Below are 27,374 nucleotides of genomic sequence, written 5' to 3'. Positions count from 1 at the left end.
CTTTTGAAACCCCTCCACATGTAGGCGTGGCCTCAGGCACAGGAGTCTTAACCTCAACATTATACCAAAGGGGCGCTACGCAGGAGAGAGGCTTCCATCCAAAGGTGGCATAGTGCCCTCTTCTTTTTGTTCACTGAGAGAAATGTGTGACCGATGGTTTAATCTGTGCAGTGCACAGTAGACTGGTGAGGGAATATGTTGTATGTTTTGTTAACAATTGTTTTGAACAATATCTCTGAGCAGACCTCTTTGTGCAACTTTTCATCTTTGTCTCTCCGCGGAGAGAACCTGCAGCCGGAGTGACCTTAGATCTCTCATGTTCACACAGTATTCCAGTGTCTTTATTTTGAAAGACACAAAAAGGGTAACAGTAATGGAAAATGCACACTGATGTGGTCCAATACAGGATAAGTCTATGTGTGTATGAGGAGGACTGTGTTTCATTATAGTAGTTGGTAGAACATTCACATATAGCCTAATGTAAAAGTACAAATACTAATATACAGTAAATCTCCACTGCTGTGTTAACTTGCCTTCAAGTTCATCATAATTTTGTTTGGTGCCTTGATAATTGCAATTGCAACAATTACCTTGATTACACAGGGATAACTTTGTTGTGTGCTTTTAAACTTTAAAGGTTATGCAGGTATCCTGCATTTATATGCTGCAGCTTTGGGAATCACCAAAACGTTTTACTGCTTTCAGATCACTAAAATTAGTTCACACCAGTACACTGCTTGGCTGCAGTACTTAAACTGAGGAATATCACCCAGACACAAGTATGCATACCCCTTTAAGTTTAAGATGACATTTTCACTTAACATCCAGTATAAACACTGTTAAGTCTATGTGCAATCACATGTTACATACAAGTTCAACACAAGCCATTACCTCTTTCACCATCTGTCATAACACAGAATATTCTTTTTGTGTTTTTTTTATTATTATTATTATTATTTACTATAAAAACTTGAAATGTAAAGATATTCAGCACTCTTTTATTGTTCTGGTTAATTATGATGAGATCATGCCGTTGGGTTTTTATTACCTTCCAATGGAAGACTTATGTTTGGTAGACTTGACCTTGTAGATTTGATCAGATATGATTGTGTTGATATTCTACCACCACAGTGCTTTTGTGTCGTTGCCAAGCAGCAAAATGTATTCTGTGTCTTCACCTTGGAGCCTTCTCTGGTGTGTTTGAATTGAACAAAATAAATGTTCACCTTGATGGTATTTCCAGTCAGGTCTATTGTCTATCTTTTGAAAGTGAGGTAAGTATGAGTTAATGCACATCTGCACATATTGGTCAAGTTGGCCGTCAGATTGACTTTCAGTAATTTACATGAATTTCATCCTATAATGTGGCAAGTCACAAGCCCTCCGTAACCTGAACTGACCCAAGCTTTAGTTTAATGCCAGCTGGAATGAAGATATATTTTAGCAACACTCAGCATTATCCAGGCAGAAGTTTAAGTGCATAAAATTGTTGGTGACAGACACCATAATAGTAGCCTATGTAGATTGCAGTTTATTTAGAACCAATCTCATTAAACATAAAACTAGACGCAAACTGTTGTTCTGAGTCAGGTCAGACCAAGCCTGTATATAGGTCACACCAATTCTTGACAAAATTATGTCTGTGTACATTTTCTGTTTTAAACCGCTCTCTTTTTTTCCTTTTTTCTTTTTGGGACCTAGTCCATCTTTAACAGGGGGGTTGGATCAGAGTGTGCCAAAAGCAATATTATTGGGCTTCAAGTACAGAGAAAGCCTTGTTTCATAACTCAAACCAGACTCTGAGTCCCTCTAAGATTCTTGGATCTCGTTAGCTCACCCCCTTCTGACAATGACCCCCTAGTAGTTGACCACTGTTTCCCCTGTTGACAGCAAATGGCTGGTAACTGTGCACATAGGTCCTCTATGAATGATGTTGTATTATGTTATTAACATTTGCATGTTTCTGAAAGGGTCACGGGGGGTTTTGGTTAACTACTGCAGTAAGACCTCCTTTTGGTCCATTACCTTCTGCAGTGTTAATATGAAGGTTGAATTGGTAAGTCTTAGGCAGGCTTTAAAAAAAAAAAAAAAAACATTATGTAAAAGTAGGCCACGTAGGTATACACCACAGCTATGAATGGTTATGGTTATGGAATATTATATGATATATTTATATATGAAAACATACATTGTTTGGCTTACAATGTATTTCAATTAATCTGACAAAGACAGAATACTGTTTCAGTGAATGAATATGCGCCTATATAATGTAACCATGTAGGCTCCAGGGCCTCTCTGTAGACTTGAATACAGCAGACTTCCGGAACCATTTAAATGACAACGTGTTCTACACGGCGCTTTTGTACGGTAGTCAAACATTAGCTTTGGAATGTTTGTTGCTAGCTATCGATAACAAGCCAAGGGTACGCTCACAGAAGCCAAATGGACATCGTCATCAGATGAAATATCTCTTGCTTTTGATGGATTGACACTCGAATCCTTACAACAGGATTGTAAGAACATTGTTGCATTTATGTTGCTGTGTAATAAGTTGACAGCCATGTATAATTTTAACGCCAATGTAGAGAGGCCATAGAATTTCGCTGTTTCTTAAGTCTGCGAGCTGAAGTAGCGAACGATTAATGATTGTGAAGCAACATTTATATACTTCTTACACAGCTGCCGTGTTAACGTTATACAGTTGGCATCTTGCGCTAAGTATTTATCCCTGCTTTTTCCAACAGCAAAACACAATCTCTGCACAACGTTACAGCAGAGACACTTATCATACAGTGAGTGAGGATGCTCTGGTGATGCAAAGATGCTCCGTGTAACGTTAACGTTAATCGTTTGACTTGCAATTAAAATGATCTACGTCAACAAACGATATGATCATGCCCAAAGTTTGCTCAGGTGAATTTGTTTTTATGGCTAGATAACGTTTGTTGTCTGATTTGTCTCTTTCAGGTCAGCATCTGTCATGATGAGTTTTTTGCGCAACCGCATCGTCGTGTTGGGACTGGTATTACTGGCCACTGTACTGCTGTATCTGCTTCTTCCGTCCATACGCCAGGGAAGCATGGAACCGTCTTTGGAGGTCCAAAGGATGGGATTGTCAGTTGGCACTCCGCCTCCCTCCTCACCCATCAATATCACCATCCGGACACGGCAGCTACCAGGAGACCCTCCATTATTCTTCCGAGAAGCTCTCCCAGTCGATGCAGCTGGAAGGCAAATCTTGCCCAAGTGAGAATAAGTCGGTTATACAACTTGGTCGGACAACAGAGTAGCGATGCAAAACCCAGTCAATCTCACAAACGCCAATCTTAAATTACACTTAAATCTTAAATAAGTATGTTCTCCACCAACTACTAAAAAACAGTGTCTGTCATTTGTTCCCTATTTCAAGGCTTCAGATTGTGTTGCTGCATGGCCAAGCCTTTACCTCCAAAACCTGGGAGGAGTTGGGGACTCTTAGTCTTCTTGCAACTAATGGATACCAAGCCCTGGCTGTGGACCTACCAGGTACTATCAGCTGCTAATGGCACTACTGTAACACTTTATTCTGTTAGACAGATGCATGCAGTACTCCTGTCCTGCAGTACTTAGTTGTAACCATGTTGTACCCTAATCTGAATTCATTCAGTGAGTGCTGTAACCAAATTCTCTGGGATGCACAACATGTGTTTCTGTTGTACATCAGGGTTTGGGAATTCTCCAGATTCGGAGACAGTGAAGACGGACCAAAGCCGTGCGGAGCTCCTGCGAATGTTCTTGGAGTCACTTGGGGTGCGCACTGCAGTTCTGATCAGCCCCTCTATGAGTGGGCACTATTCAATGCCCTTTCTCATGAAGCACAGCACACAGTTGCATGGGTTTGTGCCCATCGCCCCAGTTGGCACTCGCAGCTACACTGCACAGCAATATCAGGCCATCCAGGTGAGAAACTGGTGGTGGTGGGAAACGTTTTACCCTAGATGATTGGGTTTCTCCTGTGTTACTCTGGCATGTTTATGTTTCCTTGGGTTCTTTGGCCCTTCCTACACCTTTCCACAGTTTGGGAAAATTGGACCATTAGTTTTGTGTAATCCTGCTAACGGACACGGTTGAAAACATAACCTCATTGGAGGAATATCTAGAGCTGATCCAGTGAGCGGAATACCATTAAGAAAAACAGATCTAGAATCATAGAGGGAGCATTTATTTGGCTTATATGACACACACACAGCAATGTTTTTCACCGCATGGGTGGCCAGTTCATAGCGTTTAATAATCATTTAAGAGGGATTGTTATTTTATTACACAAAACACATAATAAATATGTTACTGTATTCATGGTGTAATAGTCATTCAAGAGTAATATTGTCGGTGATGATGGCAATATTGCATTGATTGATAACCTATTCTTTGTCCTTTGTCTTTCTGTGTGTTTCGTTAGACACCAACGCTGATAGTTTTTGGTGAGCTGGACACCAACCTGGGAGCACAGTCTCATAAGAACCTACTGCAGCTGCCCAGCCACACGGTGGCCAAGTTGCAGGGGGCACGGCATGCATGCTACATGGACAAGCCCCGCGAGTTTCACCTGGCCTTGCTTGATTTCCTGAACAAACTGGACTGAGACTGGGGGAAAAGCCATGTCTTGTATGAGGAAGTGCGAAGGAAGTGGAGAGACTGGGGGGGGAAAGATAGGTGGGTGGCAGTTGATCCCCACAGGCCTTGGAGGATGATTCCCACGTGGACATTCCCGTTCAGAAATTCCACCGTGAACACTCCGCTCAGTGTATGGGACATCTATGTTATGCTCTAACGTTCCATCATTTTAGAACCAAGTGTGCTCCACTGAGGCTGTCATTCATGTTGTTGTGTTACGTAGATTAGTCCCATCTTGCAGTATTTTATTCATTTCTTGAACAGTTTGGTGTATATTTCAGAATGCTGGAATGTGAAGTGAACTTCAAAACACAGTATCATCCTCACTGATGTTAGAGTGTGTATTATTTCTTAAAAAACGGACCATCAGAGATTGTTCTGCTTGTGTGTCTCACCAAACAGAGAATGCGGAAACATAAAGAATGTTGTTTGTGAGCGAATGTGTCACATGTAACAGTTTTGCATTTGGAGCACAATAGTGTGCAACAGCTGTTCTTAAACCTGTTGTCAAGTAGTGCTGACAGAGATGGGCCGTCAGGCCTGCCCAATGCCCAGTATTTTCTGCAATAGATTTTAACGGAAGAGGGGTTGAACAAAATATTTATTGCAATATTTAATGCAAGCTGCACAGGGCCTGCTGTTGCCTAAATCAGATTACCCTAGTATTGGCTTGTTAATTTTAAAGCTTTATTTATTATCAACATTTAACACAAATGGAGAGATGTAATATTTGAAGGGGCAGCTTTTTGCAATTGCAAATGTGACTCATGGTTGTATACTTAATGAAAAAGTGTACAGATGTACAAATGTTACATTAAAATGTGTTGTCATTGACTACTTATCGCTTGTCATTCGCGTTTTGAAACGCTAAAGATAAGGAAATTGATCAAACAAATAAGCCTAAGTACCGGAGTTGCTTGATTTACATTCTTACCACATATTTACAATCTCTGACAATAATTAACATCGATGAGTCGTTCATCGACTACATGCCCTTTTATATTTACAGGGTTAAGAACAGGCGAAGTTTGTACGGAGTGAGAATCTGACTAGGTAGGTAACTAAACGATAACGTTGACACTGCTGCAGGCATGTTTACTCGTAAACACTGCCAATGAATCATGTCATATTTTACAGCCGTGATGGGTAGAGTTGTGCAATTGTAATTTCTTTGTCAAACGGCCACCGCATTCAGAGAGAGGGGAAGTTGGTTAACTTGGCTGTAGCTAGCTAGCTGGCTAATGATATTTTCGGCTACACGAAGGCTAGTCAGGCATGAGTCTACATACAGTACCATAACTGCATTATCCATCATGACAGTTGCTAGCTAACTGCCACTGGCTTGTTCCACCAATTTTCTGATATATTTAAGATGTTTGTAGGTAGCGTTACCTTTTAGATTGTGACAACGTAACGTTTATCGGATCAGGCTAATCTCGTGTGATCCCACCATCAGTGCGAGGGCAAACAATCTTCCCCAGGCACCATCCCTGGAACATTAATCGATTGTCTCTTTCTAGGTGGGGGTGCAAGTATGTTACCAGATAAAGACGGGCCAAGCAATATGGGCGGTGGGACCCAGGGCACTGATGGAAAAGAAGACCCCTCTGTGACACTCTTTCGAGAGTACCTACGACTAAAGACAGTTCACCCGCAGCCTGACTATGGTAGTCTATATTAATCTAACCTATACTGAACAGAAGTCACATAAAGGCTTTTGGAATGAGCAATTGGTTGTTGAACATTTGATGAAGAATTGTGATGTATTTAAATGATTGTGGCAATAGTAATTGTCCTTTAGTCCTTGAAATGTAATTTTTAATGAGGCAGTTGCATCCAATGTTTTATGCCGTCTCAACAGAATCTTGCAAGGTACAGTCTGGTTGTTTAAAGAAAGTGAACTCTGATCTTGCACTCAATTGACTCCTGACTGTTAATGATCTCAGAGAGATCAAGGTAATGATTATGGACTTGGCAAGACGATAAGCAGACACTGAGTAGCCCTATATGTAAATAAAGTACCCAGGTGTCTTTGCATCTGTGTAGATGTTTAAATACATATTTGTGATTTGCACGCTTGCAGATGCAGCTCTAGGGTTCCTTGATCGCATCGCCAGTGAGCTAGGCCTTCCCATGAAGAAAGTGGAGGTCTCTCGCTTTACTCAATTTAATCTGTAACACATCCACTATACTGCATGAGTTTTTGTTCTAAACATTTTAGACACGATAGAACTTTTTTTTTTTCTGGACTCCTGCAACATTCACATCTCACGATTCACACCCATTCACACCCTTTCACACCTGTACGTTACCCATCAGGTGTGCCCTGGCAGGGTCGTTGCCATCATGACCTGGGTCGGCACCAATCCCGCCCTGCGGTCCATCCTGCTGAACTCCCACACAGACGTGGTTCCTGTGTATCCGGTATTAGTTTTGGATTCCTATCTCTGGCCTGGCTTTTCATATGGATCTATCTACGGTTATATCTCCTCCCCCTGAACTCTGTTTCTGTTCCAAAATCCCAGGAGCATTGGAAGTACGACGCATTTGCTGCTGTCAAGGACTCAGAGGGCAACATATATGCAAGAGGGACACAGGATATGAAGTCTGTCACCATACAGTGAGTTAATAACTTTGCTCTACCGGTGGGAATATCATGAATATGTGGGGATTCAGCTTGAAATCATTTATAGAACTCGACTAATTCCTAAGAAGTAGGTCATCAGCTGGTTAAGCCATCATTGTATGGCTTCATATCTATCCTTGTGAAATGTCATCAGTTCTCTTTGATGGGGATGTCTCAGGTACATTGAGGCCATCCGGAGACTGAAAGCTGAAGGGAAGAGGTTTGCTCGCACCATTCATTTGATGTTTGTCCCAGGTGAGTAACATATCTGTGAGTCAGACTCTACTCATTCAGTGACAGAAATGCAGTAATTTATACAGCAACAGCCTATTCAGCCAAGACCTGTACCACTGGTTAGATATTCTGTATTGTGTGATTTGGATGGACATGGTGATTTTATTTAGGCTGGGTGAACCCTGCCTGACCTGCCGGCGAATTTGGATTTCGCTCAGCAGCTCAGGCTGGAAACCTGCACATCTACAGTATTTCCCCTGCTTCCTGTCCACAACTTTTGGATCCAGTCCCAAACTAGCTTATACAAAAGACGCCCCGAGTTGTTGGTCTGATTGGTTGAGGGACTTTCCAAGCGTACGGAGTCATTTGAACTATGCCCATTGATCACACCTCTTGTGCAGTAGAAATAAAGCGCAGACTCCCCAGACTAATGTTCAATCTTAAAAGGTTTAGCTTAGTATAGTGATGGTGATTATTTGCAGTTGTGCTGTAATCTTCACCAAATCTATCTGCTGAATTTCAGATGAAGAAGTAGGTGGCCACAAAGGAATGGAGACTTTCATAAAGCACCCCGAGTTCAAGCAGCTCAACATCGGCTTTGCACTTGATGAAGGTATTACTCGTGCAGTTCTGACACTGTAAGCATGGTAACGATTGTTTTACTGTGTACGATTGGCGGTCCAACAGTTGTTCCATCTTCTGGTTCAGGTCTGTTAATTAATAGCCCAGTGGTTAGATACACATTTTGCATGTTTACAATCAGGCAAAAATAGACAGCTCTTAGGTCTTCTGTTCTGCATCAGGAAAAAGGATATCTTCTCCAGTTAGAGAGATGTACTAATCTCTTACTAACGTACCTGATGCTAGCTCATTGTGGTGCTAGCTCATTTCCTGATGCTAGCTCATTGTGTTGCCAGCTCATTTCCTGATGCTAGCTCATTGTGTTGCATGTTTGCATGACTGTGTTTATGTGTTTGCAGGTCTGGCTAACCCTGGAGAAGCATATACTGTGTTTTATGGAGAGCGGAGCCCCTGGTGTATGTACACTACAGTGTTGATTTTTTAACACTCCTTAACACTACTGTCATATTCCATTACCCTTTACATTTTCCCGGACTACTTACTGCATATGGGCATTTTTAACTTGGTTTGTTTGTTTGTTTGTTTGTTTGAAGAGCGTTAAATGTGTTTCCATGTCTTGCTTGCTCGTCAGGGATCACGGTCCACTGCCCGGGCAGTCCTGGTCACGGCTCCAGATTTGTGGAGAACACTGCCGCAGAGAAGCTGGTGAGTGCACAGAGAGGGTTAAAGCAGAGCGAGAGGCGCAAACGTTCCAACATTTCCGCATTCTGTTTTCGTAAAGTGGAGTGGGGGCGAAATCCCCCTTTAAGCAGACCTAGAAAGTGACGTTACATTCGAACTGAACTGCTTGCCAATCTGACAGAGATCAATGTCCCACTTTGACGACTTTGCGACGCGCCTCTTGAAGCAGACAGGAACTGTTTGAATTTTGCTTCCATAGAGATGCATTTTGTTGCTTGTCTTGTCAGTAATGAAGGATCTTTGGTCTGCAGCCTCCGCTTCAGGTGTAGACAGGAACTCGGACTAATGTGCACTAATATCCATAGAAAAGGGAGGATATTATGAATGACTGTCTGTATGTGGAATGTGCAAATAAATGCAATCTTTTAGTTGGCCTTTGAGAAATTGGAAAATTGGAAATGTCTAACTTCTCTTAACTGTGCTCTGTTTTCAGCGAAAGATCATCAATTCCTTCCTGGACTTTAGAGAGAAAGAGAAGCATAGGTAAGACACTGAGCTTACGTAGTGAATAAGCATCTGTGCTGAAGCACAAACATAATGTGTTCGGGATTTCGTTTTATACACTTAATGTAATGATTGAATAAACTTGACCTTGAAGTAAACCCACCAAGCCATGTAGTCCTTCCCATAAAGAAAGTCATTGTACAAAATACACTTAAACCTCACAACCTCAAGAACGTGAGTGTGTGTGATGGTGTGACAGGTTGGACATCAGTGAGTGCTTCACATTGGGTGACGTCACCACTGTGAACATGACAATGGTGAACGGAGGAGTGGCCTACAACGTCATCCCTGCTGAGATGGACGTCAGCTTTGACATGAGGATTCCACCAACGGTCAACCTTCAGGTATGTGTACACAACAGAAATGGGTCTTCTAATTTAACAAAAACGGATTAACAAATGGTAGCTTTCTTACGTACTGAATATGGGCTACAAGGGGGCTAAAAGGTGCATTTAAAATGCCATTCTCATTATATTGATCTGTGACATGTGGCACAGTGTGTTCACATGTTTTTGAACTTTACAGAGATAATTGATGGTGATAAATGTTATATCTAACATATTATGTTCTTCCACAGGAGTTTGAAGAACAGATAAAACGGTGGTGTCAGGAGGCAGGTGAAGGCATCACATATAAGTTTGCCCAGGTTGGTCAACTGCCCTAACCAACTGAACATCTGTGTCTTGCGTCACAAATTGGCTTTTACACTCATGGTAGTACAAAGTAGTGCAATAGATTCCACTCTGTACTGCAAAGATACTTTGTTACAGAATTTTGCACATTTGTTTCAGATTTTGCCATCTGGTGGTAATTTTGGTACCACAGATGAGTGAAGTCCTAGTTAGGCAGTGATCATGATTCAAACAGTCTTATTTACGATCATTAAGGGAGAAACAGAATGACTGCATAAAGATCCACAAGCTGCTCTATCTAAACAATAAAATAGTCTGGGTTTAAGTATCACTCCAGGCTGATGGGAGTTTGCGTTGGTCAGCCCATTTGACGTGGACCAACTGAATCAGACCCTATTTAGTGCCAACCTGGTCACCCAGAGCACCCATGCAGACCAGTGAAACACTGCAAAACCACAATATGCCCCCTCTATCTCTATGCACAGATATACTCAGGGACAGCACAGGAACAGAATGAAATAAAAACAGTATCGTAATGTTCATGGGCAGCCGTGGTGTACTGGTTAGCGCATCGGGCTTGTAACCGGAGGGTTGCCGGTTCGATCCCCGACTAGTCCACCACGGCTGAAGTGCCCTTGAGCAAGGCACCTAACCCCTCACTGCTCCCCGAGCGCCGCTGGTTGGGCAGGCAGCTCACTGCTCTGGGTTGTGTGATTCACCTCACTGTGTGTTCACTGTGTGCTGTGTGTTCACTAATTCGGTTAAATTGGGTTAAATGCAGAGAACTGAATTTCCCTCACGGGATCAAAAAAGTATATATTCTATTCTATTCTATTCTTGTAACATCACCCTTAGGGACGTTATTGTATGGATATTATTGTATTGTTCCTTAGGGTGATGTTATGGACGATATGGTAACGTTCCTTAGGGTGATGTTATGGGCGTTATCATAACGTTCCTTATGGTGATGTTATGGAGGTTATCATAATGTTCCTTAGGGTGATGTTATGGGCATTATCGTAATGCTCCTTAGGGTGATGTTATGGGCGTTATCGTAACGTTCCTTATGGTTATGTTATGGGCGTTATCGTAACGTTCCTTATGGTGATGTTATGGGCGTTATCGTAATGTATGGTGATGTTGTGGGCGTTATCGTAACGTTCCTTATGGTGATGTTATGGACGTTATCATAATGCTCCTTAGGGTGATGTTATGGGCGTTATCGTAACGTTCCTTATGGTTATGTTATGGGCGTTATCGTAACGTTCCTTATGGTGATGTTATGGGCGTTATGTAATGTATGGTGATGTTGTGGGCGTTATCGTAACGTTCCTTATGGTGATGTCATGGGCGTTATCGTAGTGCTCTCCTCCTGACTCTCAGTGCGGTTTGTGTTCTGTCCCTCCACAGAAACACATGGACCAGAACACAACGTCTACTGAGGACACTGACCCATGGTGGAACACCTTCAGCTCCACTTGCAAAAGCATGTGAGAAAACACACACACACACACACACACACACACACTTATACCGTCTCTATCTCATTCCCTCACACTTTTGTAGACTTACAGGCCAGTGCTGTAGTGGAATGATGTGTTGTTGCTCTTCTGCCTTTGACAGGAACATGACTCTGACGAAGGAGATCTTTCCTGCTGCCACCGACAGCCGTTTTATCCGAGCTGTATGTATCTCCGATTTGTCTCTCTCCCTCCTCTCTCTCTTGATGTGCTTTCTCTTATTGCTTTTCACACAAACAAACACGTAACACAACCCCACACACTTACCATGCACTTCCTTTTCTTTCCTCCTTCTACTTCCCTCTTTATTATTCTGCCACTAACTCCTTTGACCCCTCTTTGACAGGCACTTAAACGTCTGCACTCACATCTTCTCATAGTTGTATTAAATGTGGTAGTGTTTATTTTTACATATTAATTACTTAAAGCAACACTAAAGAGTTTTTTGTACCTTAAAATAATGTTTCCAAAATAATTTCAGTGGTTCATCAACTCGTGACAGAGTGAACAATACTTCTGCATTTGCTTCGTTGCCCTCTTTCGGCTATCAGCGATGAAATGAGACATAAGAAACTACACATTTGACTTGCTTAGATGTATGATACATCATACATACTTACCGTACATACATACGTCATACTTAGATGTATGATACATCATACTTTCAGAAAATCATGCAAAATACTCTACCTTGTCTGTGGACATTGTTATTTGCTGGATAAACAAATAGTGTGCGTACGACCCAAGAAAAGTAGCCTGGCTAACGCCTCCCACTTCTCAAATGAGACGTGGTCTGGCAACTAGACGTTCATTTTCTCGTATTTGAAAAAACGCCCAGATCCGTTCATTGGGCGCCACGGATGTCTATCAAATGCGCATAGCTCACCCAACTCGTTCGTATGCAACGCTAAGGGCTGCCGTAAATCCTTTGGCGAGAAGGCAACGGAAACTTCTCGGATGTTCTGTGATTGGTTCGCCAACATCAGGCGAACATTTGGGCGTTAGTTTCCAGACTGGCTTAGCAGCGGGATTGAAATCACCGCGCAAGGCAGTATGGGAAAACCCAGGCTACAAGAAAAGTGCTTTAGTGTTGCTTTTAAGGTCCTTTGTAATGTAGCTTGAATGCTATTCGTCATTTTGTATTAAGTCACTTTGAATAAAAGCATCTTTGGCATAAATGTAATCAGACAATCCCGTCTTATGACCTCCCGTGAGTTTTGATTGGGTACCGATCATCAGCATTGGACTGTAGTTGTTATTTCAATTGGGTGTAGTTTTCAAATGAGAAGAAAGAAAATGTTCACCTGTGACCCAGTGGCGGTGATGACTGTTGCCCATGTCCGCAGGTGGGTCTGCCAGCTATCGGCTTCTCACCAATGAACCACACGCCCATCCTGCTGCACGACCACAACGAGCACCTGAACGAGCAGGTGTTCCTGAGGGGCATCCAGGTGTACGAGAGACTGGTGCCAGCCCTGGCCAGCGTGCCTGCTCTTCTTGGGGAAGCTTGAGACACTGTCCTGGCATTGTGCCCCCCCCCCCCCCCACCCCACCCCCTTTGCCACTCTTCCCCTCCCCTCCCCTCTTCTCCTTCCTCCCTGCTGTCTTGTCTGCTCTAGTCTCCTGCACAGGTCAGCAGCAGCTGCATCAGCACCACCAGACCAGTGCCGTGTAGGATGCTGTGTAGTCCTCATGTGTGATGGAGAGGCCATCATGAACACCTGTACTCACCTCGCTTGTTCTCACACCTGCTTGGCTTCATGTCATGACTCTGCAGACCTAAATGGCCTCTCTCAGCTCTCTCCCTTTATTCCCTCCCCCTCTCCACCTCTCCTCCTCTCCTCCTCTCCTTCTCTCCTCCTCTCTCTTTCCTGCTCTCTTCTGCCTTCCGTAGCAGGAAGCAATTCAGCAACTTAATTATTCTCCAGTTCTACCACTTCTGACTGCGATGTTGCACATACTCAAATCTAAGTTTATAAAGTTAATCTTCAGCAGAGTTCTGATTACACCAAAGGCTAACTTTAATGCGGGGGGCGGGGTGGGGGATGGGATCATATATGGCATTGCATTGCATACTTATTCAGTTGTTTTAATCAATTATCTCAGGAGTTCTTTTGGCACTAAAGGTTTTACTGAGCAGTTAAAGAGTGTCTTATCTGCTAAAACAGTGGAGAAAGAATTTATTCATATGGAATCTTAATATGTAATACAGGGATGAATCAAGGTGCTCATTAAATGCTGCTAGACTCCATTTTTATCTCATATCACCTCTCCTCTCCACCCTCACCCATCTCATCTCAGATTCTCATAATCACTTGGGAGTTTGTAGATCTCCTAGGTAAGGCAAGTTTATTTATATAACACATTTCATACACAAGGGTAATAAAATAAAAACTAGAAACATACTTTTTTAATGAACACATGTCATTGGACATTTCACGCCCATGTCATTATAACACATTTGGAGGTGTATGGAATAATTTGCAGGACCTCTGTCAAGAGTGATTTTTTTGAACTGTCTGCTGTGCTGACTCCTTTAACAATACTGTGAGCTGATTTTGTTTTGGAAATGTTGAAATCAAAATTAATTGAGAAATAAAATAATTACATTTTGCTCAAAACGTGTTAAAAATGATTTATTTGTCATCTCTGTGAGCTTCACAAATCCCGAGTGAACAGATTATGCCAGTGACCACAAGGGGGCAGAGCAATGCGGATTTTAATGGCACAGTGACCATTTAACATCAGGTCAGCCACCTTTCCTGAACTTTGTTCCATATCTTACTCTTGAGAGTTGATTTCCAAAGTGCAGGAAGACTTCAGGAGATTATTTGTTTTTATTTCTCCCGGACATGAGCTGAAAGCATATAAATTGTCTAAAGTTACGAAACATTTGGGAAAAGCAGAAGGTTTTTTCCCCATAAAAGACCATTTACTTTATCTTGAACAGGAATACATATATTGTACTATGCCATCAAATGCCTTATTGTACAGCATGAAGTTACGAACGTAACCTGCTCAAATCCGAGTCTATATTAGACAGACTGGAAAACAGAAGGCCTGCTGAACCAGTAAAAAAAAAAGCATTTTAAGTGGCCCTCTCGTGCTCCAGCCCCCTGCCACTCACCGCCCCCCCCCCCCCCCCCCCCCCGCTCGCTCGCTCTCTCACTCTCTTCCAAAGAAGTTGTGGGATCACAGTGGGTTGATGCCACTAAGGTCAGGTTAATTAAACCTGCAACTCATATCCAGGCGGGGACCAGTCATAGGTTTTAATGCAGAGTGGGGATTATACCACGCTAAGGTCAAATGGGACTGGGGGGCAGGGGGGGTTTAAAACCTTCCCGCCTCAACACATTGTCTGGTGCCGGCACCAGTTGCCATAATAACTATATTTATGCACTTCATTATCCTAGTTATGAGGCTCATCCCGGTTTTGCTCTGAAATCGGGATATGATGTTTACATGCTCAAACGCAAGAACAGGATACCTCAAAATCCATATCATGACCAGGATGCTGAAGTGCATGTAAACGTAGACTGTGGAAATATTGTACCAGTAGCCTGAAAGTGAACAATTGTTTTTTTTTTTTTAAGTATATTTTTTGGGGCTTTTATGCCTTTAATGTGACAGGACAGTGTAGAGTGACAGGAAGCGAGTGGGAGAGAGAATAGGGGTGGGATCCGGAAAGGACCACGGGGCGGGAATCGAACCCGGGTCGCCGGCGTGCGGTGCAGGTGCCCCAGCCAGTCGCGCCACGACTGGGGCCAAAAGTGAACAATTGTTTAATCGAGTCTCATAAGTTCCTTTTTTTTTTTAAATTACTGCAATACATGATTCACTTATCTGCACTCTCCGTAGTCTCTCTGTATGCCCCTTGTCCTTGGCACCCACATTTTCTGATTCTCAGACATTGGCATCAGCTAAAACATCATTTTGTCTGTATTTTGGCCTTATACAGTAACTGTGGGTCTCATTTTGTAACCGAGTCCCCTAGCTCTCTCTCTCTCTCTCTTTTGAAACAGTTCAATAACCCCCAGAGATCTACTCCAATTAAGAGAGGATTTCTCTCCCAAGGGAGAGCAGCCGGAAGTGTGTGGTCAGTAATTATAGTCTGTCTGTTGTCAGTCTGTCAGCACAGGGGTTGGGAGGAGGCTGAAATTCTGCTGGGGTGACAAGTATAGCACTCTTGGTTGAAGACTGCCCTTTTAGAGGTCAACAAATGTTGTCTCTTTATAGTGTCAGTGGCCAAACAGGTGGACAAAGGCTGTAGCCGTCGCAATTTCCCTCAGAGCTTTAAATAATCATTAAAGTACTATTGGCTCCAGAATGTCCAAAATAACTTTCTTGCAGTGTTTTTTAACAGAACTTTTGACTGGCTCTGTGGCTGAAGTTGTATTATACAGAATGTTGGTTGTTCTTGCCGTGTGTGTGCGTGCATGTCTGTGTCTGTCTGCACGCATACACACTTGTGTGTTTGTGCACATGTCTGTGTGGTGTGTGCTGTGTGTGTGTGTGCGTGCGTGTGTCTGTCTCTATGCACGTGTACACACTTGTGTGTTTGTGCATGTTTGTGTGTGCTGTGCTGTGCTGTGCTCCCTGTGGGGGCCAGATGTGAGTGAAGTCTGTGTTGTGTCACATGCCCTAGACCCTTTCCCTAACACCTGACTCCCTCCAGCAGCATTTCATTATTTAATCTCTCCAGAGGTTCCTCAGAGCTGTGATTCCCTCTACTGTTCGCCTCCTGCCTTGTGTAACACTCACACGTTTGGCCTGCTGCTTGCCTTTCTGTGGTGATCAGGTGAAGAGAAGCAGGTCTAAGATGGCACAGGCAGCAAAGCACTGCATAACACCACATAGTATAGCTGCCGTGTGGTAGGCCTGTGTACCACCAATCGATGCCTTTTGTGTGAGCCACGACCGGAGAGAACAATGAAAGAGAGAGGGAACGAGAGAGGGAGGAAAGTGGAGTACAAGCGCGATATCATTCAGTACAGAGTTAGAGTTGGTAAACAGTGCTGATCCGTCGGCGCATTGTCTTTCTAAGAAGTCATGTATGAAATACAAGGACTGGATATTTTTTTACTACAAGGCCAGAACAATTCATGCCTGTTGATTATGCTGGTAGTGAAATAGACTATAGTGCCACAACCATGAGTTGGGTTCGATGAAAAATGTATTTGCCATTAAAATTGTATTTAGCAAACATGATAGCACTTATATGTAGGACTGAATACACTGGAAGAGAATATAGCTCATTTTCCTGGATCTCCTTGGCAAACCAAGGCACCAGAGGCTGAGGTTGGCAGTGATACAGATAGCTACCTCCCACGCAGTCTTGCTGATAGAGATAAGCCAAACCATGCTGACGGTCACAGATGGGTTTTGTGTACATTCTGTGATCCTAATGACAATAAGGGGGAAGATGGCAAATAATTGAATAGCTCTCACCTCATTCTGCTAGCCTAGAGAGGAGCCTATTGATTTTACTCACCTCAGTAGTGACAAAAAATGTCTTGGGTGTCTATTGAATTTATAAGCTATGAGGTGAACTACAAACAGACTCACTGTAGGACTAAATAGGCCCGTCTACTGTCACAGAGTAAATCACAGGTGATTGATCTCATTGAGTTGTAGGCTGGGACTCACAGCTGGTGTCTAATAGAGTGGTCATCGCAACCATATGTATAGGCAGAGGGGTTTTTTTTCCCATCATGTAAGATGAGGACATTATCGTGTTGAAATGTTGCGTTGAGCATGTTAAAATATGCATAACTTACGTCAGAGCACGAGAATCTGTGCCCTGCTGTGTCTCGGATGATTTGTGGGCGCCTTGATTCGTACCCGCTCCCGGTCTCGCTCACTGCGAGCGAGCGCGCGTGCGACTCCGCAGCATCAAGGCAGCAGCAGCAGCAGCAGCAGCTTCAAGTGATCACTAAGCATGGGACTCATCTCCCACCGCCTCTATTTTAACTGTTAGCATGTCCTCAAGAAAATACGTATCCTAAAGACCAGTCGCCTTACCTCGTTTCACGAGAATTGGTCTCGCATGGTTTTTATTTTTGCTCTTTGGCTTTTTAATGGAAAATGGCGATATGTTCACAGCCGTGCAGCATCGCCTGCCTGATATCCGTCCAGATAATCCTAATTTTTTGCGTACCATGGCTTGGAGTGGAGAGTCACAGGTTTCCTCAGCAGTATACGTAAGTCCCTTTATTGAGAAGTCGTATTTTTGTGTTCATTGACTGCAACGGTCCAGATCAAGGGGTTTATGCGTGTGTCTCTGTGTGATACGCTGTGGTGCGGCAGGAGCGTGCATGCAATCCATCTTTACAGTAAACCACTCTGTTACTGCCTGGGATGTTTTCAAAATAATTTTCTGTAGATTACACGCTTACACAACATGTCTCTCGATGCTAACCCACCGATTGATATGCCTAACTATTTGCTTTGAGTTTTCCCTCTGTGCGGTTCATGTGTCTTACGCCTGCGTTTGATCTCGTGCTTGAGTCCATCGTACCCAACAGATGAATCCGCGAATTAGAAATAATGTTATTAGTAGCCTATGCCTGAAATGTGTATGATCTTGATTGATCTTTATGTCTCTGATGTGTGATCTTGACATCCTCCTATCGGGTGCTCTTGTTTGCCTTGTGATAGCCCACCTTTCGCAGTGTAGTGCAGATATCATTTGTTAAACAATATCTGCTGTTTTTCCTCCGAACGTGTCAGTTTTTGTTTTGTGGCAACAGCGCAAGCGATGTATCTTGATGGCGTGATGTATGTTATTTGGCCGGAGACGTGGAAAGCGCTTATCAGCCAGCCCCCGTGTGCGCAAGGGTAACGCCATGGGCCAACCATGAGATTATTTAATGCCTTTCATAGACAGAATGACCAGATAGCCTCTGTCGTGGTTGTTAATCATTTGTCTTGAGAAGAATTTCCCCATGATACTTTTTTGTATAGCTGACTAAGGGGCAGCTTATGCTAGTGCTCAAGGATGTTTTGTTCCAGCTGCGGTATTGGTGTAATCATGGACCTGGTATCATGGTTAAGGATTATAAGCCCTGGAGCAAGGTCTGGAATTGTAATCCTTGCTCAACCCATGCATTTAATCCCTTTCTCTGTTCATATTTTCTCCAACTACTCAGATCCATGGAGAAGGCAGTCACAGCTGGTGCCTGCCATAGGAGCTCCCCCCTCCCTGGACAATCTCCAGTCATGCCCTATATGGGAGTCACAGAGATTTGCCAGATGCAACAGTAGTCCCTGGGACAGAAAGCGAAAAAAGTCTCCTCCAATCAGAGTTTGATTTACTGGACTGGGCAGCTGGTGGTCCAATGAGGGGAGGAGGTAGGGGATTGCTGTAACAAGGAAGTGTGGGGTGCAAGGGGACTAGGGTGGATGATAAATTGCATTGTAGTGGAGAAGGTGGCAGCCCTCTCTCCTCAGCCCCCAGTTTTCTGCTGAGCGCGGTGAAACAAATGGTTGTTCCTCCGTCCACCTGGCCCTTCCATACAGGCAAACAGTAGCAGGCAGGCAAGGAGCAGCAGCAGCAGTCCAATTAAGTATTAATGCTGCAGCAGCAGTCAGGATTTATACTCTCTCTCTCTTCCTCTCTTTCTCTCTCTCTCTTTCTCTCTCTCGCTCTCTTGGCTGCGCTTTCCCTCCCTCTGTCAACTCCTCCCTCTGTTTTTCCACCCCCAGTCCAACCAACAGCCCTTAGCTCTGCCTGCCTTCCTCTCTCTCTCTCTCTCTCTCTCTCTCTCTCTCTCTCTGTTACTCTCTCCTCCCCCTTCTTTCTTTTTTTCTTTCTTTCTTTCTCTCTCTCTCTCTCACCCACTCATGGCACTCTCTTCATGTCAGCCTCATGCCTCCCTTATCAAATGCCGCTGCTCCTGTTTCTGCCGCCTGGTATGCGTCGTCTGCCGGCGTGTCACTGGATCGTGCCCCGTCTCCGCCGTTGGCTGTGCTTGTCTCCTGCTCCGCTCAGCCACACCTTCCTGATTGTTTTCCCATCTTTGAGGAGCTCGATATGGGTCACACCGTTTGCTATGCGGTTCCTGTACGTTTCCTTTACTCGTTCCTTCTCTTGCGCGTGTGTGCGTGTGTGTGCGTGTGTGTGTGCGTGTGTGTGCGTGTGTGTGTGTACGAGGGAGAGGGGATGGGGGCGGCAGTGAGTGTGCTATCTGTTCCATCAGCTCTCTGCCAGACTGAGGCACTATGCGAGTCCCAGTGGAATAGGTAGAGTGTGTAGGAAATGGAGCACACTCTCCAAGGTCCAAGAGTGCTTCAGCTGCCTTAGGATGATACATCCTCTCACGCTCTCACCCATATACTCCCACTGAGCCATGCTGCTCCCACCATGCCCCTTAGTGGGCCATTGTACCATAGCGCACAATACAACAGAGAATTGAACGCACTAGTTAAATGCGTTCATGCACCCTTGTGAAACAGAGTCCAAAACATTTCCTTACTGTTTTTATATATAGTTTATCAACATATTTTGACAGTACCTCCAAGATCAAAAGTCTGTGGCGTAGATGGTTGAGGTTATTCAGAGGTAGAGCACAAAACAGAGGAAAGGTTCAGGAACAAACCCCTCCAGTGCTTCAGCATGAATGAGTCCTTACAGGAACAGCTGAATGAACAGACGTTTGAAGCAGCTCTCTGTCAGGCAGTGTCCTGACAGCGTAGTCTTCTTTTGTCTTTATTTACAGCGCACGACACCACCACACATACCAAATGAAGGACACTTTAGATGTTTGATATCATAAAATAAACGTTGCAATGAAATGGCACCTAGATACAGTATAGGAACATGGAAGGCAATTGTAACTATGGACCAAGCCTGGTCAGGAGGCCTCAGAGGGCACTGGCTGCCTCATGAGTCACAGAACTGCTGAAATTGAACATAGTAAAAACGTCAGGTTGGTCAACAGTAGCAAGACGTTAAGAAAAGAGGAGTATAGACAAAAGCATAAAATGCAGTTTAGAGACAATCAAAATGACATAAAGACAAATGTAGGAGACCCAAGGCACATATTGTTTTAGTCACCGTTTCCTTATACAGTAGTCATATCTGGCATATAAAATCAAAATGAGAGTCGTTTTTTTATTGAGCTGTCAACATCACATAGCACTTAAAGACATAACCTATAGCTCATACGCTATTGTTATAACCAAAACAAACATTAGGATTTAAACTGTCCTTCACCGTGATATCTGGCATTGTAATTGAAGTACACATTTGTAAACTGATGTACACTGCGAGGGCAGAATCAAAAGCTTAACAACAGCAGAGTTCCGTAACTGAACTGAAGTGTGTAGGGGTGAGATTACAGGCTGTTGTAAACCATGTATTACTGCCCGGGCAGGCAGACCTACACAGGGGTGGTGAGTTGAGGATCTATTAGCATGAGCCATTACATAATGAACACGACGGCTACATATGGACCAGGAGTCGACATATCCAGCCCTTGATGTCTTGATGTTAAAGTTAAAGGCATTTAGCTGACGCATTTATCCAAAGAAACTGGGACTCGCAGCAGTGGATTTGGAACCCAGTTGCCAGTCAATGATGATACCGCCGGCTCCAGCACATGGTTATGTAGTCTTAGTATGAGGCAGAGAGGACTCATGATATAGCATATGGAAGGATGAGAAGGCCATCATCCACGATGACCCAATAAGGTCCTCTCCAAGGCACCGGTACAGTATGTTTACTGATGGGATCCACAGCATGTGTTCTTGGGGCTGAGAGGATAAGGCTACTGTATGGGTGATCTATGGCTGCTGTGGCATACCGGTGTTGAGGTATTCAGTCTTGTGAAAGAGCATGGTACACCACTGTGTACATTTGTTTAATGCCAATATACTGAAAAAACTGAATGGATGTAGTGGCTGCCAACAGCGGAAAATGTTTGCCCACCATCCAGAACCATTTCAAATCAAACTAATTTTCCACCTTAGCTCTCTGCTAAAGCAGAGTTTAAATGGGTTACCTCTGACATTACATAGAGAACAGACACAGACACATAATGATAATACTAACTGTGATATATTCATAGATTGTTATCACAGATTGAAAATCTCGCACTGTAACAATCAGAGAGATTATGACAAGGTATGTTCGTGTCTTTGTGGGTAGCATGGTTTCTGGGTTGGGTAAACGTGGCTGGGTGATAACTGGCTATCTTTGAACTAGATGAGTGGAACTCATTATGTACTAGCGTCCTGGTTAGGGTTATTTCAGTTAGTTTAGCGTTACTTATGGGTTTGGTTATGGTTATTTATGGGTTGGGTTAGGGTTTTTTAATATGCATGTTCTCTCTGGTAGGCAGAGGTTGCTGGTCAGAGCCGATGAAGTGAATATGATGGATTGACAGCAGCGCTGCCTGAGTTGTGCGTATTTGACTTAAAAACATCATCTTTGGATCAGTATTCTGTTGTCATGGTGTCAATCAGTGAGTGAAGGCTAAATTGCCACTGACAGAATACATGGCTTGCAGCAAAGGGTTCAGAATAATAAACAATGTTATTAATACCTCAATCAGGCAAAGACACAACACGGGTGTATGTTGCTGATGATGCAGCTGTGTATTGGTCGCCCCAGTAACTGATGTGGTGAGGCCTTCAGTGAGTATTCAGTACTGATGTTTCAGAGTTTGGCAGAGAAGGCTGAGTTTGTTTTGACAGATTGGCTTACACAGCTTTCATCAGCATACAAGAAACGAATTGGAGTGTAACGCCCTTGTTTGGTTTTAGTTTAGTTCAGATGTCAGGGCAAATCTTTGTGTCTTACATTCTATCCTTTCAGTTGAAAAGTTTTTGGGAGACGTTCTGATGACATAATCCACAAAATGGTTCATTGGACTAGCAAAAATTACTTTTGCTCAGATTGACTGCATTCTGTAAAATTACTTTCTTTGGGGTTGTTTACACAGAGAAATGCCATAAGGCAACATTAAGCCATTCAGCCATTCAGTACCGCGAACACTACATTGTTACTGTACCACACTGTGGAACAAATATATTTTTGGTGGCGATTTAAGCTTCACAGTGGGATGGTCAACATAGTCGGAGATGTCAACTTGGGACGAAATATGGTGCTCTTTTGGAGAGCATCATGTAATGGCATGTCATGATGGATACATATCATCAACTGGTCTTGGCTGCTCTATCAGATATTCTGCGGGGTTTTGTTCAGAGTTTGAGCGTAATTGAGGTTGCTGTCTCTGTGCTCAGCTCAACTCATGGTGTCAGTGGCTAAAACTGAGCGACCTTGTTAGCAGTCGAGAAATGGACGGGGCCTTATCTGTCGTGTTTTCTGCAAATGTGTGTGTTTTGTGTGCTGTGTGTTTTGCATGCATATCAACCTTGCCCACCGTCTTCTCTGCTCCTGCTAACTCATTTCGTACTGTGTGTGTGTGTGTGTGTGTGTGTGTGTGTGTGTGTGTGTGTGTGTGTGTGTGTGTGTGTATGTGTGTGTGTGTGTGTGTGTGTGTGTGTGTGTTTGTGTGTGTGCCCCCTCAGGATCATGCACTGGGCCCGGCGTATCGAGCAGGAGATTGACAGAGTACTGCAGCACATCAGCGGAGCGCAGCAGCTTAAGGGGGTGAGTGTGCCTATCGGACTGTGTGTGTGTGTGTGTGTGTGTGTGTGTGTGTGTGTGTGTGTGTGTGTGTGTGTGTGTGTGTGCGCGTAGCCGCGTACTTGTGTGTGTGTGTGTGTGTGTGTGTGTGTGTGTGAGTGGGTGCGCATGTAGCCGCGTACGTGTGTGTGTGTGTGTGTGTGTGTGGGGGGGGGGGGGAGGGGGGGGGGGGGTGAGGTATTGGACTAGGAACCTTTCTTGGCTCTTGCCTTTTTTCTCTGAGTCTGAAGTGAAGTGGTGTACATTTGTTGCTCTAGACAGGAGAAAACCACCTGTAACTGACCACTCACATATAAACACCATCTCTGCAATACATTCACAGGTCTGTTCCAAAAACCCTTTGCAATACATTCTGGTCTTTTGCAAAACCCCTTGAACCCTTGAAGTTCTTGTGGTTTGTAAGACTTGGTGCTTTGGGTGTAGTGATGGTGAATGATCACTGCTTTACAACTCTCGTGTAGTGATGGTGAATGATCACTGCTTTACAACTCTCGTGTAGTGATGGTGAATGATCACTGCTTTACAACTCTCGCGTAGTGATGGTGAATGATCACTGCTTTACAACTCTCGTGGAATGCTCCCGTGCAGACAGCTGGAGCGTGAATAATTGAGTGGAGACAGGGTGGTGATGGGTGTGGTCTTTCCCCCAGAGGGAGTGTCAGCTGTTCCGTTTCCACCCTCCTCCTGTCTGATGCTGCCCTGTCTGCTGGAGGCCCTCTTTCATGTGCTAATACAGGCAGGTGTGTGTGTCTGGCAATGTCAGGGTTCTGTGGAAAGTTGCTAATTGGAAATCAGGCCAGACAGGTAGAGGTGGGCTCAGAAATGATCCTATAGAGTAACGGCATTGCATTTATATAGTTTGTATTGTATTTAGTGCTGCAAAAAGTGCACCCAAAGCATTTTACAGTGAAGGGGTAGGCCTAACCTCGCTATACACCACCAAAGTGTAGCACCCACCTGGTTGATGCATGGCAGCCATTATGCAAAGACAAAGTTGCAAAATTAGTTCATTATTGGCATCAACAGATATGAACATTTCTGCTGATGCAATAAGTTACAGTCGCAGGGGAGGCATCGTATAGACCTGTTTAAGTAGGAAGAGAATTACATTTTGATTTAAAAAGCTTTGTTGAATGTGGCATATACTACGTCTGATTCATGTTGTCTCTAAAATCAGTCAGGCCATCTCAAGAAAAGTAATTGGTTAACTGTATTGGGATGTTCTCTTCAACTGAATTAATCAAGAAACGTACATATTGGTATCAACATCTGCAGTTGGGCAAAATTGGTCATGTATTGTATTGTAATGACAGTATTGGCCAAAGTCCAATAACATGCAGACCTATTTAGACCTACAGTATAACCTCACTAGCCGCTTGTGCTGATTAACATTGGGTGCTGAGGCCTGTTGTGACGGCATGCATGTGGCCATAGACCTCTTGCATGCCTCGTGCTTATTGGTTGATTCAGAGATTTTGCGAGCACATCATGCCCGTCTTCTGAGAGATGCTGTGTGTAAGGATAGAGCCGCTGTACTCTACAATACAGAAGGGGCGTATGCACTCTACCTCTTCTTTTGTTGGCTGCTCTAGCGAGTGGGTGGTTTTAATCATTTGTAAGTGTATGACAAAATTTTTATAACAACAATGTTTATTGTTTTTAATCCTGTGTCTTGTTGTTGTATTATGTTTGTTGTAATTAGTCGTATTAGAGTTGTTATGTCAAATATGCTCCTCATGGAGGTCCTACTGATTGCTGTTTTGAGAGAAAACAAATCTCCTATAAATACAAAATGCCCAGCTGTACTCAACAGTGAACACTCTGTGTTTTCCTGCCTGTAGTCAGGGGTGGGGTTATCATTCATGCTATGCTGAGCTGCGCGGAGGGAGTGTATCCGGCGTGTAGCGACAGACTTCTGGAGGTGTGTCCTGCTTGCCACGACAGACGCCAGGGAGGGCAGGCCAGCGGGCCGGGCGCCCGAGCTCCCGAGCGCGTGCCTTTGCTCCTGTGTGAGCGCAGAGCAGATGGTTGGCCCGCCTCCGGTAAAGCCTTGATGGGAGCCCGAGCTTTTTTTTTTTTTCATTAATTTACCCATAATCCTTGTGAGCATCTTATATAGGATAGTGGACGGTGCTCTAGATCGAGGGCCTCTTCAGCGTCTGCCATCATCCCCTGCCCAGCCCCTACATCTCACCCGCCGCCCAGCCCCTACATCCCTCTCGCTACGCGCTGGCTTCGCTCTTGCAGTTGCATAGCAGCGTAAAATACTCATATCATTTGTGGATCTCATGTCACCAGGGATTATGACTCATACCGGAGAGCTTTTTTTTTAAAAAACCTTTTTGCCTTTTCATCTTCTTTCCCATAATTTGTTTGAATACAGAAGAGAATTTGGACTGTAAAGTAGTAAATAAATAAATAAGCATTAGTAGCCAGAGAGTTTTCAAATGAAATAAATATATCAGTGTGGTAATATCGCTTTGTTCTCCAACCATGCCATTTATAGTTGCAGAGCAAAAGACGAGAATAGAAGCAGAAGGCGTATATTGTGTGCATCACCCATGTTGGTTAAGAATAAGAATGGATGACTTAATTCTTCTGAGACTGTCTCAATGGATTTTTAATGCACACTGCCAGCTTTTCTTTCCCCAGAGTTGTGACTTGCGGTGAACACTCCTTGTTCTCTCAGTTGTATTGGCTCAGCGCTGATCCTTGACCTCTGACCCTTGACCCCTGACCTGGGCTGGTAGTGCAGCTGTAGGAGGATCTAGTGTTGGCGTATGGGCATGAATCTGCCAGCCGGCTGTTTCCGCCTACAGCTGTTTGTATCACTCAGCCATGCAGGAAGAGAGAAAACTGAGAGAAAGATTATTGGATTTCTTCACCATGTACTGTATTGTGACAAGATATTTTGTTTTATTTGAGAAAAACATTCAGCTGGATCAGCTTAGTTATATAAATGAACACGTCTGGTACGGTTTTGTATGGGTGTCTTGATCTTGTTCTTTAAGCAATGTTGATTTTTCTACTGAAAAGCCTGTACCAAATAAGCAAAAGAGATCTCTGGTGTTCCTCTCCCATTGCGCTGAAGTTATTTACTCAGAATATGATGGATTGGCAATTGGTGGCCTTGCTAATCTGAGTTGTGACATGCTGTTGGCATGTTTGGTCTAGAGATTCAAATGGGCTTTTTTTCTCCACACAGACAAATTGCCTCCAATTGAACCACAGCATTCAATTCTTCAGGGCTTTTTACATCAATAGCATCTGTCTATCAATCAATGAACAACTCATCTAAAACGGAGTATGTATGCTCTTTGGTTAGCATGCCTAATGGTTACTTTACTGCTACTTTACATATTAATTGTTATTTTACATATTAATGAGTTTAGGCAAACAAGGAGAAATGAAACATAGACACATTTCCCATTACTAGATGTGCACACAGCCACAGTCCAGAAGGTGCTAAGGCTAGCCACAATATTATAAACATAACCTAGTAGTACACTGACCTTAGTTTAATGACTTTTTGGGAATTAAGCTTATCAACCGTATTCCCCAGAGTTAACTCAGTCGATACATACCCTTTTCATCTCATGTGCATGTTACTCAGTCTGACGCACCCACTGCTGTAGCTTAGCACAGGTTTCTCGAAGTGGCTGATTTTAATAGCCTACACCTCCCAATAGTGGCAGAAGAACTCCAACATTTTCCTATATGCTGTGACTTGATTAGTTACAACGTGTACACATAACATTATCAAATGAGACACAGTTGTTTTGTAAGCATATACATAGCCTACTTGGTATGTTCACATTCAAGCACTACTAGGGTGGAGTGAGCAACACATGGCTTTGTTGCCATGCCCTCCACTTTTATTACGCCTTGTGCCCAGGGCTGTGGCAATTAACAACATAAGGTGTTGTCTGGAGCATGATCCAAAAATCACTATTTTGCACCCTCTAAAAATCATTACACCACTGACCAAGAAAGAGCTGGTCTATGGCGAAAGGCGCATATGAAGCACAGCTGAAGACGCATGTCAGGAGATATAAGCAGCAACTCCTTTGCAGGATATTTATATCTTTAGGATTTTTATTCAGTCATTAGAACATTATTTGGGTAAACGTGCTTTTCAGGCTACATTTTCGATGGTAACCCCTTGTTGGTCGACAGTGAAAGTAATTGATTGTGTAGAACTGTTTTGTCGTTGACTATGAGTCCACAGTGAA

The 27,374-nt window shown here is 43.6% G+C and overlaps 3 protein-coding genes across 6 annotated transcripts in view; all 3 read left to right on the top strand.

Moving 5' to 3' along the window:
- The first annotated feature begins 2,378 nt into the window (after positions 1-2,378).
- Positions 2,379-5,492, top strand: abhd14a (abhydrolase domain containing 14A). Of its 2 annotated transcripts, none has more exons than XM_062545342.1 (5): positions 2,379-2,513; positions 2,968-3,246; positions 3,410-3,525; positions 3,704-3,939; positions 4,439-5,492. In XM_062545342.1, exons 2-5 carry the CDS (start codon positions 2,981-2,983, stop codon positions 4,619-4,621), a joined length of 801 nt encoding a protein of 266 aa, XP_062401326.1. In that variant the 5' UTR covers positions 2,379-2,513; positions 2,968-2,980; the 3' UTR covers positions 4,622-5,492. The 2 variants fall into 2 exon arrangements, with proteins under 2 accessions (XP_062401326.1, XP_062401327.1); XM_062545343.1 differs by lacking the exon at positions 2,379-2,513 and adding an exon at positions 2,539-2,792.
- A 136-nt stretch (positions 5,493-5,628) lies between these two features.
- On the top strand, positions 5,629-13,895 carry LOC134092474 (aminoacylase-1A-like). 3 transcript variants are annotated; one of them, XM_062545348.1, is made up of 15 exons: positions 5,629-5,706; positions 6,174-6,320; positions 6,737-6,801; positions 6,973-7,077; positions 7,179-7,273; positions 7,458-7,534; positions 8,037-8,126; positions 8,494-8,550; positions 8,727-8,800; positions 9,270-9,319; positions 9,540-9,684; positions 9,918-9,986; positions 11,383-11,462; positions 11,596-11,656; positions 12,839-13,895. In XM_062545348.1, the coding sequence occupies exons 2-15, from the start codon at positions 6,188-6,190 to the stop codon at positions 13,001-13,003; spliced, it is 1,266 nt and encodes a 421-aa protein (XP_062401332.1). In that variant the 5' UTR covers positions 5,629-5,706; positions 6,174-6,187; the 3' UTR covers positions 13,004-13,895. The 3 variants fall into 3 exon arrangements, with proteins under 3 accessions (XP_062401332.1, XP_062401333.1, XP_062401331.1); XM_062545349.1 differs by lacking the exon at positions 5,629-5,706 and adding an exon at positions 5,848-5,917; XM_062545347.1 differs by lacking the exon at positions 5,629-5,706 and adding an exon at positions 5,904-5,926.
- A 3,547-nt stretch (positions 13,896-17,442) lies between these two features.
- Positions 17,443-27,374, top strand: part of LOC134092470 (voltage-dependent calcium channel subunit alpha-2/delta-2-like) — a 31,831-nt gene continuing 21,899 nt past the window's right edge. The window contains exons 1-2 of the mRNA XM_062545341.1: positions 17,443-17,692; positions 23,025-23,106. Of these exons, the coding sequence (XP_062401325.1) occupies positions 17,577-17,692; positions 23,025-23,106 (198 nt within the window). The 5' untranslated portion in view covers positions 17,443-17,576. The remainder of the gene's footprint in view (positions 17,693-23,024; positions 23,107-27,374) is intronic.

The sequence above is a fragment of the Sardina pilchardus genome, chromosome 9, assembly GCF_963854185.1.
Source record: "Sardina pilchardus chromosome 9, fSarPil1.1, whole genome shotgun sequence".
Lineage (NCBI taxonomy): Eukaryota > Metazoa > Chordata > Actinopteri > Clupeiformes > Clupeidae > Sardina > Sardina pilchardus.
Note: the sequence above shows the minus strand (reverse complement) of the source record. Positions and strands in the feature narration are given on the sequence as shown.